Source organism: Larus michahellis, chromosome 4 (assembly GCF_964199755.1).
Source record: "Larus michahellis chromosome 4, bLarMic1.1, whole genome shotgun sequence".
Lineage (NCBI taxonomy): Eukaryota > Metazoa > Chordata > Aves > Charadriiformes > Laridae > Larus > Larus michahellis.
In genome coordinates, this window is record NC_133899.1 from 20,897,566 (window position 1) to 20,911,167 (window position 13,602).

A 13,602-nucleotide genomic window follows, 5' to 3' on the forward strand; every position below is an offset into this window, starting at 1 on the left:
AGCAGAGAGCGGTGGTCACCCACATAGCCCTTCCTGCTGCCCCTGGCACCCCGGGGAGGGGGACAAGGCGGGACGTGGGAGCCCCCGGTCCTGCCCGGCCGCCCAGGGAGTGAATCAGCAGCGCCCGGGGCAGATGCCGGGCCGAGCCGTGCGCAGGCTGTGGGGGGCGGAGGTTTTGCACTCGCTCTCACCCGGCCAAGGATAAATAGGAGGCGGCTGCGAGTCCTGCCAAAGCCGCTCTTCCCATCACCCAACGCTTCCGACAGCCGGCACCCAGCCCAGGCAGACATGGACTCCCAGGACTGCCCTTGCGCCGCAGGTAAGCCAGCGCTTCCCTCCGCCTCGGCCCCGGGAGGCTGCACCAGCCGGAGCATCCCGGCGGGACCACCAATGCTCCCACCCGCCGGCCTCCTCCGTCATCCCCGATGCTCTCTCTCATCCTGGCCGGACCGGCTGCTGAAATCCGCTCCCGGTGGCACACCTGGAGCATCTCACTGGGAAGCGGCCGGGAATGCCGTGACCTCCCCGCTGAGAGAGGCCGAAGCATCAGCCCCGGTCGGTGCTGCCGGAGAGCGGATGCTCGGCGGGACAGCGATGCCCTCGGAGCATCCCCTCCCAGATCCTCCTCTCAACCCTTCTTCTCCTTCTCTCTATGTTTTAGGTGGCACCTGCACCTGCGGGGACAACTGCAAATGCAAAAACTGCAAATGCACATCGTGCAAAAAAGGTAAGGGGGGGGGGGTCCTAAGCCCCATGGAGGCGGGCAGAAACACTCGTGAGGGTTTTCACTACACATCCCTGGACACACGGAATCAAATCAGGCTCAGCATTGCCAGAGTTCACTTTATTCCTCCTGTATTTTTTCGCCCCCAAAAGGAGACAGGGTGAACTTCCCCCCCCTGCTTCTCCCCCGCCACCAGGCAATACGAGCCACCCGGTAGAACCCAAAATTCAGCGTACCCTCAGCGCAAGGGGATGCCCCGGGAGGAAACGGGCACCGGGATTTCTTCCGGCTGCTCCTTATGGCGTCACCCCCGGGGCAGAGCCGTGTGCGGGAGGGTTTGCCCAGCGCCGGGCTGGGGGGGCGGCTTGGTGAGCCCCTGGGGGTCCCGCACCCTCCTGCTGCCTCCCCAGTGCCAGCCCTGGGTGCAAAAACACCCTGGGAGACGCCGCAGGGGATGGGGATGCTGCTAAAAGGGGAGGACACGGGGGTCGGTGGGAGGTCTCCAAACCAGCCACCCCCTGGGAGACCCCCCAAACCCCACCCTGAGACCCCCCCCGGGAATGTTCCTGACTTATTTTTCTCCCCGCCTCCACAGGCTGCTGCTCCTGCTGCCCGGCGGGATGTGCCAAGTGCGCGCAGGGCTGCGTCTGCAAGGGCCCCCCCTCTGCCAAGTGCAGCTGCTGCAAATAGGGACCCCCCCCGGCTGCACATCTTGGGGTGCTGCACATCTGGGGGGCTGAAGAAAGAATAACCTTATTGTGTATGTTGGGGGTTTTGTTGTTTTTTTTAATATGTGTTCAGATATCTTTAGTGTTTGTCACTTGTGACGTGTAATAAGCTACCTAAATAAAGTGATGTGTATATAAAGGTCTATAAGGAACCCGGCAGTTCTGTGGGAGGGGGCGGTTTCCCTGGGGCGGGGGAGGGTAACGCGTCTGGGGGGTCATGGCAAAGAGCCCGCCTCTTATTTTTGCTCTCTTCTTCCAATCTTGGCTCTGCCCTCCCTACCAGCAGCTCTGACTCTTGTTTTAACACTTACCCTACACAACAAAGTAATTTATAGGGTTTTTTTTTTTCTCCCCCGCCCTGTCGTTCCCCAAGGGCAAATCCCAGGCCCTCTCCTCCACCAGAAATCCTCGGGGCTAATGAGCAGCTGGTTATTACAAGCCTTCACCGCCAGCATAATCACCACTGTGGCCCTACCCATTTCCAGGGGGAACATTTCCACGGCAGGTGGGGCGGTGGGGAAACAGGTTTAGTTTTCCTCCTGGCAGCTCAGTTGAACTGTCTGGCAGAACCAACCTGCTCGTCCCCCTGCCACCTCTGCCAGCCCGGCGGGGTGCTGCTGCGGGGAGCCCCAGCTCACTCGGATGCCCATGAAGGGGCGCAGTGCCCGCAATGTGGTGGGATGCCTGGGATGGGCTGCAATGCCCACGATGGGCTGCGATGCCCACACCAGGGTGCAATGCCCACCATGGGCTGTGATGCCTGCGATGGGTTGCAATGCCCGTGGTCAGGGTGCAATGTCCACAATGGGATGTGATGCCTGCAAAGAGTTGTGATCCCCGTGCCAGGGTGCAATGCCCTTGTGGCCAAAAAGGCCAGTGGCATCCTGGGGGGCATCAAGAAGAGTGTGGCCAGCAGGTGGAGGGAGGTCATCCTCCCCCTCTGCCATGGCACTGGGGAGGCCGCATCTGGAGTGCTGTGTCCAGTTCTGGGCTCCCCGGTTCAAGAAGGACAGGGAACTGCTGGAGAGGGGACAGCAAAGGGCTACCAAGATGCTGAGGGGACTGGAACACCTCTCTCATGAAGAAAGGCTGAGGGATTTGGGTCTCTTCAGTCTGGAAAAAAGACGACTGAGGGGGGATCTTATCAACACTTATAAACACTTAAAGGGTGGGTGTCAGGAGGATGGGGCCAGGCTCTTTTCAGTGGTGCCCAGTGACAGGACAAGGGGGAACAGGTACAACCTTGACCATAGGAAGTTCCCTCTCAACACGAGGAGGAACTTCTTTCCTGTGAGGGTGGCAGAGCCCTGGCACAGGCTGCCCAGAGAGGTGGTGGAGTCTCCATCTCTGGAGACATTCCAAACCCTGCCTGGACGCGTTCCTGTGCCACCTGCTGTGGGTGACCCTGCTCTGGCAGGGGGTTGGATGGGATGATCTGCAGAGGTCCCTTCCAACCCTACCGTTCTGTGATTCTGTGATGCCCATGCCAGAGAGCAATGCCCGTGATTGGTTGCGACGCCCACACCAAGGTGCAGCACCCACAATGCGGTGCGATGCCTGCAATGGGATGCGATGCCTGCACCAGGGTGCAATGCCCACCATGGGATGTGATGTCTGCGACGGTTACAATGCTTGTGCCAGGGTGCAATGCCCACAATGCGTTGCAATGCCCATGCCAGGGTGCAATGCCCAAAGTGCGATGGGATGCTCGCAATGGGTTGTGATGCTCATGCCAGGGTGCAATGTCCATGATGGGTTTGTGATGCTTATGGTGGGATTGTGATGCCCACACCAGGGTGCAATGCCCACGATGGGATGTGGTGCCTGTGATGGGTTACGATGCCTGTGCCAAGGTGCAATGCCTGCAATAGGATGCAATGCCCATGATGGGTTGCAATGCCCATGCCAGGGTGCAATGCCCACGATGGGGTGGGATACTCGTAATGGGATGTGATGCCCATGCCAGGGTGCAATGTCTATGGTGGGTGGCGATGACCATGATGAGCGGTGATGCCCATGTCGGGGTGCAATGGGATGCGATGCCCGTGCCAGGATAAAATGCCCACAGTGGGATGTGATACCTGCAACGGGATGCGGTGCCCACGCCAGGGTGTGATGCCCACAGTGGGATGCGATGCCCATGCTGGGGTGTGACGTTCGCCCTGCCCAAGCGCAGCCACTCCGCTGCCAGGACGCTGCACCCCAGGTGCCACGTAGCCCTGTGCTGCTGCCCAGGACACACAAGGCGTCCTGCCTGTCCCCGCACTCCCCGAATTCAGCCTTTTATGGCCTCTTTTCAGCTGCAAACCCCTTCCTGACACATCCAGCCACCGCTGCCAGGACTCAGCCAGAGTTTTGGCACAGCCAAGGCCCCCCCCCGCCCACCAGCTGCTTGCGGTGCCAATGCCCAGGGGATCCCCCTTTGCTCTGGGAGGGCTCTTTCCCCAGGGTGTCCCCTGAGTTGTCACCATCACGCCACTGCTTCCGAGGGTGTGAAGCAGGTCCCCACGCCAGCTGAAAGCAGGGCAGGGCAGGATGCCGCAGGCAGGGTGCAGCATCAGCTCTGGAGCGCCAAATTAAACTCCGCTCCTCAAATAGCAGGGTTATCTCTCTTCCTTCCTATTCGGGGAGATTTAAATGCCAACCATGCAAAAACATTGCTGGTGAGCCCTGTAACCGGTTCTTTTTTAAAAGATTCCAACGTACAACCCGGAGCCCACACAAAGGAAAAAGAAAGGTTAACTCCGGTTTATTGTGAAGCCTTGCTACAGGGAAAACAGTGAATTCAGCTTTACTGCGAAGCCTTGCTAAGCAGTTCCCAAATGGCCCAAAAGTTACTTAAGAGAGTCTTACCAACTCCGCAGATTGTAGTAGCACTGCTGAGCAGCAGGATAATGAGGGGCTACATCGGTACGGCAGAGGAAAGCAAGGCACAGCGCTTTCTCAGGGCGTCCCCTGTATCTTCAAAGTGCGCTCATGTCTCTCTCTCTCCCTCTCCGGCCCGAGACAACCCCCTTATATCCTGCACCGGATTGAGTGGAAAAGTACAGGCCAGAGTCGCTGCACGGGTGGCCAGCACATGCAGCGAGCCTCACCAGACTCATGATCCAGGTTTGCTAACAGCGGCTGTCGGATACGCGACCACTTGTTGTACTCCCTTCTTGTTATCTTCTTCTGCGAAGGTCAGGTTCTCAGGGACAAGCACGTAGTTTTTGCAGCAACAGTACTGAGGTCCTTTTTCTCGGCACGTATACTGGGTTTGGTTCAACTAGTAATTTTCCATCGCGTCTCACTCGGACCATCCTCTATTATCCCTTACACAAGCCCACAACAAGTGTGAAGGGGAGATTGCTAATGGGATTTCTCCCCAAACATGTGGTTTAACCAGTGGGCCTGAGAGCATCCTTCCAACCTCACTGCACCCTGTGGGTTTCATAGAATGGTTTGGGTTGGAAGGGACCTTTAAAGGCCATCTAGTCCCATCCCCTGGCAATAAGCAGGGACGTCTTCAACTAGATCAGGTTGCTCCAAGCCCCATCCAGCCTGGCCTTGAACCCCTCCAGGGATGGGGCAGCCACAGCTTCTCTGGGCAACCTGGGCCAGGGGCTCACCACCCTCACAGCAAACAATTTCTGCCTCAGATCTCACCTAAATCTCCCCTCTTCCAGTTTAAACCCCTTCCCCCTCGTCCCATGGCTCCCCTCCCTGCTCCAGAGTCCCTCCCCAGCTTTCCTGGAGCCCCTTTAGGGCCTGGCAGGGGCTGGAAGGTCTCCCCGGAGCCTTCTCTTCCCCAGGCTGAACCCCCCCAGCTCTCTCAGCCTGTCCTCCCAGCAGAGGGGCTCCAGCCCTCCCAGCATCTCCGGGGCCTCCTCTGGCCCCGCTCCAACAGCTCCGTGTCCTTCTGCTGTTGGTGCCCCAGCGCTGGAGGCAGCACTGCAGGGGGGTCTCACAGAGCGGAGCAGAGGGGCAGAATCCCCCCCCTCGCCCTGCTGCCCACGCTGCTGGGGATGCAGCCCAGGCTGCGGGGGGTTTCTGGGCTGCCAGAGGACATTGCCGGCTCGTGTTGAGCTTCTCCTCCACCAACACCCCCAAGTCCTTCTCCTCAGGGCTGCCTTCCTTAAGGCTTATTTTAACGGGGCTCCCTTTTGCCCAGCTCTCTCCGCATCCCACGCCCATTCTCCCCATGCAGAGCGATTCCTGATGAGGAAATCCCAAGCACCACGGTCCAGCTGCAGCGACCTGCTCGGATCCCTCATACCCAGCAAGGGAAACGGCTGCAGCACCACCATTTCCTACAGCCCTTCAAATCCCAATGGATTCCCCCATTAATACAGCTTCTACATACAAAAGTTTTCCAGATTTACCAGCAATTACCATGCCTGAGGCAGCCCCGAGCCCAGGGGCTGCAGTCCCTCCCCCGCTAATTGCTGCTACAATTCGGGGGGTCAGGGTGCGTCCCTGCCCGTCAATTCATGGCCCTGCTGCACTGAAATCCAGGCATGGAGCCGTTGACCACTACTCTCTGGATGCGACCATCCAGCCAACTCCTCATCCTCTGGACAGTCCATCCATCAAATCCCTCTCTCCCCAATGTAGAGAGAAGGAAGTGGGGGGGATCCCACTGGATCCCTTGCCCACACTGGGGAGGGGGTTTGCACCGGTCCTGCCCTGTGGCTCTGCCCCTTGCCTGTCCCCGTCCCCCATGGCAGCCTGATGGAGAGCAGCTCTCGGATGTTGTCCCCGGCCTGTGTGGGAAGCGGGGGGCAGACGGGGGTCCTGGTAGCTCAGCTCTGAGCCCTGAGACCTGGGCTGGGCACTTCCTCTTCTCACTCTATGGCTGCTATAAAACCAGAGTCAGACCTGGCTCTCCTCCTGCACCGGCACAGCCTCGGGATTAACCATTTCCCACTGGTCGCAGGAAACGGGAATACCAGCAACACACAGGAAACCCCCCCAAGGTCCCCTCTCCCCGCTGCTATCCACCACATGCCCTGCACCCCAGCGTTTTGGCAAACCTGCGGCTCAGGGCACACACAGCTCATCCCTCCCTGTCTCATTATTCAGTGGAAATGCCCCGATTGGGAAACAGGGCATTTTCCGGGCTCTTTTCCCTTCCCAGCTCCGCGCACAGTCCTGCGGGGATGCTGCACTGCCCCTTCCCGTACGCAGTGGCGGGGGGGCCTGCGGCCATGTACCCCACGATCTGAGACAGCCCCTCCATGGGTGACGTGCAGGATTCCCAGAAATCTGGGAAGTCTTCTGCCTCCCTTGTCGCCTCCTCCCTGCATGCTCCCCCGGGCTCTCTGGTCCAGCCCCGTGTTGGGGTGCACATCCCCCTATCGGGTGGCGGGGGGGGGTGTCTCCTTTTTCTTAAACAGGAAACCCTCCCTGCGCCAGAGCCCACCCCCGAAGCTGGGGGGAGCTCCCGGCCGGCAGCAGCGTGCTGGGGGGGGCGGTGTCCAGGAAGCGATTTCACAACCCGTGTTTATGTGCAGTAAGACCACACGTGTGCAGTGATTTCACCTCTCCTCCTTCCCCGCTCAGCCAGTGGCGAGTGCAACGCCTGCTGGCATAGCCTCCTACTTATGTTCCCTCGCTGCTGCTGCTGCCCGTAAAACACTGCTGGGGAAAAAAAAAAATAAAAAAAAAATCAGTGTTTTTGCAAACAAGCACGAGCCGTTCCCTGGCACAACCTCCCAGGGCCACAGACCTGCTCCTTGTCCCAGTACCCGCTGGCCTGGGCACCACGGGGACCGATCCCGTCCTTAGCGCCAGCTCCGAGCCCAGACTTGCCCCATTTTTAACAAAACCCCCACTGCCACCAAGAGCCCCGGGTGCAGGCATGGGGACGGCCTGTCCCTGGCCCAGCCACGGGTTTCCCTACCAGGTGCCAAACTAGCCATGGGCACACGCAGGGCAGTGGAAGCCGGTTGGCACGTAAACACCGTGACAAGGGGGAAAACCCATCGGCACCGGCAGTGGCACAAAGCCATGATTCCCAGCAGCCCCCTGCCACGCTCCCACGCTGCATCCCGGCACTGCACCCCCATGCTCACCCCCTCCTGGGGGGGCCAGCTGAACACCCCAGCCCCACGGGGTCTGCCCTGGGGCCACCCCGCTCTCTGGCGGGATGCTGAGACTGTCCCACCCGCAGGGACAGCCACCTGCACCCCGTGGGCTCCCCAAGGGTTTGGGGTGGGTGGTGGGGGCACAGCCGCACCCCACCTCTGGACACATGGGGCTGGGAAGGGGCCGGGAAGCACCCCCTCCTTGGCATCTTCCAGCATCTTGGTACCACCACCCCCCACCCCGCCCCGGGAGGCAGCACATGGGGGTGCGGGTGGGAACCCCGGGCTGGGAGCATGGCGCGGGGGGGGGGGTGGGGGGGGGTGGGGGGGTGGGGGGGCGTGGGGGGCGGGGCGATGACCCGGGGTGAGCACGACACGTCCCCGGGGTGAGCACGGCCCCGTGGCACGGCCCCATGGTGAGCACGGCACGGTCCCGGGGTGAGCACGGCCCCGTGGCACGGCGCCATGGTGAGCACGGCACGGTCCCGGGTTGAGCACGGCCCCAGGGCACGGCCCCATGGTGAGCACGGCCCCATGGTGAGCACGGCACGGCGCGGGGGTGAGCACGGCCCCGTGGCACGGCGCCATGGTGAGCACGGCACGGCGCCGGGGTGAGCACGGCCCCGCCCCGCCGTGCGCAGCGCCGAGCACCGCCCCGCTCCGCCGCCGCATAAAGTGCGGGCGGCCGGCACTTGCCCCTACCGCTGCCAGCGCAGACCAGCTTGCTCAGCCCAGCCGAACCGAACCGAACCGAGCCGAGCCGAGCCAAGCCAAGCCAAGACAAGCCATGGACCCCCAGGACTGCACATGTGCCGCCGGTGAGTGTCCCGTCCCGTCCCGGCCGCCCCCGTCCCGTCGGGTCCCGGCCGTGCCCGGCCGCCCCCGTCCCGTCGGGTCCCGGCTAACGGCCGCTCTTCCCCCGGCTCCTCAGGTGACTCCTGCTCCTGCGCCGGGTCCTGCAAGTGCAAGAACTGCCGCTGCCGGAGCTGCCGCAAGAGTGAGTGGGGGGGCTTGGCCCGGGGGGGCACAGCTTGTCCCGAGGGGAACCTGTCCTTGTCCTGCAGGACCCCCGTGGGGACCTCCCTGCCCCACAGGGGGGGCCCGTCCTTTCCCTGTTGGACTGCCATGGGGACTTCCCTGTCCCATAGGGGAACCCCCTTCTTGCCCTGCAGGACCTCCATAGGACCTCCAAACTCTTGCCCCATAGAGAAACTCTAGGGTTCTCTATAGGGGTGTCCCCTGCCCTCATGAGACTCCTTCCCTCTTCCCCTGCCCCCTGGAGACCCCCCCCCAACTCCACTTTGGTGGGGTGTCCCTGTCCCTAGGGGTACCCCTCCTTGCCCTGCAGGACCTCCGTGGGACCTCCCAACCCTTGCCCCATAGAGAAACCCTTCCTTGCCCCATAGGGCTCCCTATGGAGACCCCACCACTCCCCCAGGGGGGTGCCCCTGCCCTCTAGGACCCCCATGAGGATCCTTCCCTCTTCCCTTGTCCCCTAGAGACACTCCCTGCCCACCTCCTCCCCCGCCCCCCGCTGCCCTTTGGGGCAGCTGTCCCTGCCCTGTAGGACCCTCATGGGGATCCTTCCCTCTTCTCCTGTCCCCTGGAGAACACCCTCCTGCCCTTCTGGGAGGGTGCCCCTGCCCTGTAGGACCCCCAACTGCTGCCCCATTGGGATCACAGCCCTACCCATGGCAAGGGGGCATGTGTCCCCTGCTCTCCACAGGGTGCCCCTGCCCCATGGGGACCCCCATCCCTTCCCACTCACCCGCTAACTCTCATGTGTGTGTCCCCCCCCAGGCTGCTGCTCCTGCTGCCCCGCCACCTGCAGCAACTGCGCCAAGGGCTGCATCTGCAAGGAGCCGGCCAGCAGCAAGTGCAGCTGCTGCCACTGAGCCGCTCGCCTCCGCCTGTAAATAGCCGGCACGCTTTGGGGGCGGGGGGGGGGGTGGGAGGCACAAAAATGCCTATTTTTTTCATGATTTTGTATCTTCTCTACCAATGGTGAAACTGGGTGGAAATAAAGGAGTTTGGCTGGAGGTATGTGTGGTGCTGTTGGGCTGGAGCTGAGCCCTGTTGACGCTCGTGACTCCTGTGTGGGGATCATCGCCTTGGGGTGGTGGCGGGCTGCTCACAAACCCGTCCCCCCCCCCCCCCCATCCTTCCCTGAGGGGGCTCTGCACCTCCCTGGGGGGAAAAGCAGTTTCCCAGGACAGAGGATGGACCTCATCCTGCATGTGGGGTGGGCTCTGGGCGTCTCTAAGGTTCCCCGGTGAGGACAGGGGTGATGTGTCCGGGGGGCGGGGGGGAGGCGCCTCCAGCCTTTCTCAGGCTTCGTGGCAGGTGTCTCCGCGTCACCCTGCAGCTTCCTCGGGGTGGAAGAGCTTGTGGGAAGAAGCGCGGTGGGTGGTTGGGTGCCGTGGGCTGGCAGCTTGCCTGCCCTGAGGTGCTGCTGAAAGGTACCCAGGTGAACCCCCGTGGGGACGTGGCTCTCTCCTGGGCAGGGGCAAACCTCCCCCAAGAGCTTGCACTTTGCAGACCCCGACCCCCGTGCAGGGCAGATCTGTCCCCAGAGGGATGCTGCCCCATGCCGAGGACCTCCAGCTGCAGTGCTGGGCTCCTCCGGCCCCAGGCATGGCCGCTGAGCACACTTTTCCAGCCCGTTTTTGGGTGGCACCTTGCTTGGGGCAGGCAGGACAGACACCCATAGCCCTGAGTAAGCCCTGGGTGGGTTAAATGCTGCTCGTGGCTGCAGGGTAGTGGGTGCTGGGAGCATGGTGTGGGTGGAGGGGGGTGTGATGGGAAGGTGTGTGGGCCGTGTTTTGCTTCCGAAAGTCTCTGCCAAGTGAAAGAGTGGCTTTTTATGCACAGGAGCCGCCGCCGCCGGCTGGGGCGGCTGCCCCTACCTGCCTGTACGTGTCCCCTGGGTGCGCCCTGCCATGGAGGCAGGTTCCCAGCCCCGCTGCCAAGGCCCTCACCCCTTCCCTGCCTCTCCAGGCAGTGGGGGGGGCACTCAGCTCAGCCTGGGCAGGGATGTCCCTTCCAACCCTTGGTGGCCAGGGACAAGATGAATTTAAAAAGTCACCCCAAAACAGGGCCACCCAAATACCCCTTGCGGTCCGTTTTGCCAGCCTGGGTGGCACAAGGAGGGGTGTCCGCAAGGGGGGAGTGTGGCAATGCCCCTGATGCTCGGGCCCTTCCTGGGATGCTCCAAGTACGCAGGGGAGCTCCTGGCCCCTTCCCCAAAGGTGTGCCCGGCCTGCTCAGCACCCGGCCTCGCTGGTGAGAAAAGCAACACCCAGCTCAGCACCCGCTTTTGCCTTTTAAATGTGTTGCCTCGTTGCATTAGCGTGTGCCTTTTGCCTAAGCAGCCTCCCAGCGCCGCCTGCCGCAACCCGGCCTGGGTGCAGAGACGGGGCTCAGGGGCCTGCCTTGCCCTAAATGCATTTTAAAAAAAACCCAATACATCTCATGGGAAGGCACTGCACAAGAGTGCCGGGGAGGGGGCGGTGGGGGTGACACGGCCCCTATGCAGTGGGTGGGCTGCAGGATGAGACACCCCCCCCCCCACTCCAGGGACCGGGCGCCTGCATCACGCAGCAGAAACAAAGCTGGGGCGTGGATGGGGTTTCCCCTCTCAGGAAGCACCCCAGGCATCAACGGCTCCCCGTTCCCAGCCGGGTGCCAGGGTGGGACGTGGGCACACACCTCCACCCCCTGCCTGCTCGGCATCCTGCCTGCACCCCCATCTGGCAGCAGCCGCTGTGCCCCCCCCATCCTCAATGCCCTTTTCAGCCTCCTCAGGGGTGATTTTGGGAGGGGGAAAGCCATAAGAGCGGCAGGATGGGTGCAGGTACCCATGGGAGGTGCTGGCCTGGAATGTGCCCAGCACCCGGCTCTGCCCGTGGCTGCTCTCAGTGAGGTGGGGGGGGCTTTCTGGTCCTGGCGGGAGTGTGTTCTACGGAAAAAATCCACTTTTTAGTGAAGTGTGAGATGCTCTCAGCCTGCACCCAGCTGCGTGTAGCAGGGGGGTGATGGGAATAAAGGCTTCACGCGACAGAGGGCCGGTGTGCTTTGTCCAGCCTGTTATGGTTTGAAGAACCCACAACAATTTATTGTCGTTTAGACAATTATTCTCTCACCTGATGAGCCCTCCCCACCCAGGAAGGGCAATCGGGAAAAAACAAGGAAAACCAAGGGTTGATATATAAGCAGATTTAATAAAATAAGACTAGATAATTCACATTAATAATATAAAGGGCCAGTACTGATCCCGATACCAATATAAACCACACGAGGACTATTCCCAGCCCGTTCCCCAGCAGAAGCCGTGCACTCCCCGCAGGGACAGCCAATGTGGGACCCTGCGAGCGCTGCGGCTGGGGGAGGAAGGGAAGGGCTCAGGGCTGCGGCACCGGGGCGAGGAGTGCTCAGGATGGCAGCCATCAGGGGAGGGGGAGAAGGAGAGAGAGAGAGAACTCCTCAGCAAACTTCCTAATTTATACTGAATGTGCCGTTCATGGCATGAAATAACCCTGTTGGCAGCTTGGGGCAATGCCCGGGTCTCGCTCCTCCTTGTCCCTGCACCTCGAAAACACTGAGACCTTGAAACCTGCATGCCAGAGCTGGTGATAAAGTAAATATTATCACCAATTCAGGCACTACAGTCTTCTAAAAGTGCAGTTTTCCCAGGCGTTACAAGAGAACTTCGTCCTGTGTTGCTCAAACCATGACACAGCCCCTGGAAGAAGAGCAGAGCTCGGCTGGCAGAGGTGATTTGAGGTGATGGTGTCTCTCCCCTGGGTGCCCGGGGGAGGCGGGGAGGGGTGGCCTGGGCGCACCCCCAGCCTGGCAGTGGGGTGCAGCACTGGGGGTGCGGTGCCCAGCACCGCTCCTGGCTCTGCATCAGCCCTGCGAGGCTGGTCTGTGCCCCCAGGGCCACACTCTGCATTTCTCCCAGGGTCTCTGTCCTGGCTTGAGCAACATGGGACAACAGCCCTGGGTGGTGCTGGCATAGCCTGTGACAAGGGAATGGGCATCCCAAGCACCCTGTGATGAGGGAAGAGGCACCCTGAGCACCCAGTGCCAAAGGGATGGGCATCCTGAGCACCCTGTGACGAGGGGACAGGCACCCTGGGCACCCTGTGATGAGGGAATGGGCATCCAGAGCACCCTGTGATGAGGGGACAGGCACTCTGAGCACCCTGTGATGAAGGGACGGGCACCCTGGGCTCCCTGTGGCGAGGGGACGGGCACCCTGGGCACCCTGTGACGAGGGGACGGACATCGTGTGCAGAGAGTAAATACACCAAGCGCAGAGAGGAAATGCACCCAGCACAGACACCGCTGTGTGCAGAGGGGACGAGCACCCTGCGCAGGCGTGACAGGTGCCCTGTGCAGAGGGGACGGGCACCCTGGGCGCCCTGTGCAGAGGGGACATGCCCGCAGCGCAGAGGGGAAATATACCCTGTACAGGGGGGACAGGCACCCTGTGTACCCCCTGCAGAGGGGACAGGCACCCCGTGTCCTCCGTGCGGAGGGGACAGGCACCCCGTACAGAGGGGAGAGCACCCCCTGCATCTCGTACAGAGGGGACAGGTACCCTGCGCACCCCGTGCAGGGGGGACAGACCCCTGTGCAGAAGCGACAGAGCCCCCCGTGTCCCCCGTGCAGAGGGGGCAGCACGCCGTGTCCCCCGCGGGGAGGGGACGGCCCCCGCCGCCCGCAGGAGCGGGTCCCGGAGCTGGCAGCCGCCGCTCGCTGCCGGCCGCTCCCTTTCCACAAGGATTTGCTGCCACCTCCTGCTCCGGGCCAGCGCCGACCCGCAGCCCCGCTGTCCCCGTCCGGCCCCGCTGTCCCCGCCGCTGCCCGTGTCCCCCCCCGTGTCACCTGCCCTGCGGGGGCGGCCGCTCCCCCCGGCCCGCCCCGGGGGGCACCAGCACTTGTTCCCGGGAGGCTCAGCGCCCTCCTGCTGCCGCTGGAAAGCTGCCCCGGGAGCCTGGACAGGCTCAGGGAAAGCTGGGATGGCACGGCCACCCTGCCAGGGCACCCATCCCGTCTGGACACCCGTCCCACCAGGGCA

At 62.2% G+C, this 13,602-nt stretch overlaps 1 protein-coding gene across 1 annotated transcript; it reads left to right on the forward strand.

The window, feature by feature from the left end:
* Nucleotides 1–1,600, forward strand: LOC141743155 (metallothionein-1). The gene is made up of 3 exons (XM_074586874.1): nt 1–319; nt 662–727; nt 1,320–1,600. Exons 1-3 carry the CDS (start codon nt 289–291, stop codon nt 1,412–1,414), a joined length of 192 nt encoding a protein of 63 aa, XP_074442975.1. The 5' UTR covers nt 1–288; the 3' UTR covers nt 1,415–1,600.
* Nucleotides 1,601–13,602: the final 12,002 nt, after the last annotated feature.

Bases quoted from the DNA above. Each gene is read 5' to 3' on its own strand.
- LOC141743155 (XM_074586874.1), top strand. From the start codon at position 289: ATGGACTCCCAGGACTGCCCTTGCGCCGCAG. The intron at 320-661 runs GTAAGCCAGCGC...TCTATGTTTTAG, and splicing joins GGACTGCCCTTGCGCCGCAG to GTGGCACCTGCACCTGCGGG. The intron at 728-1,319 runs GTAAGGGGGGGG...CCGCCTCCACAG, and splicing joins ATGCACATCGTGCAAAAAAG to GCTGCTGCTCCTGCTGCCCG.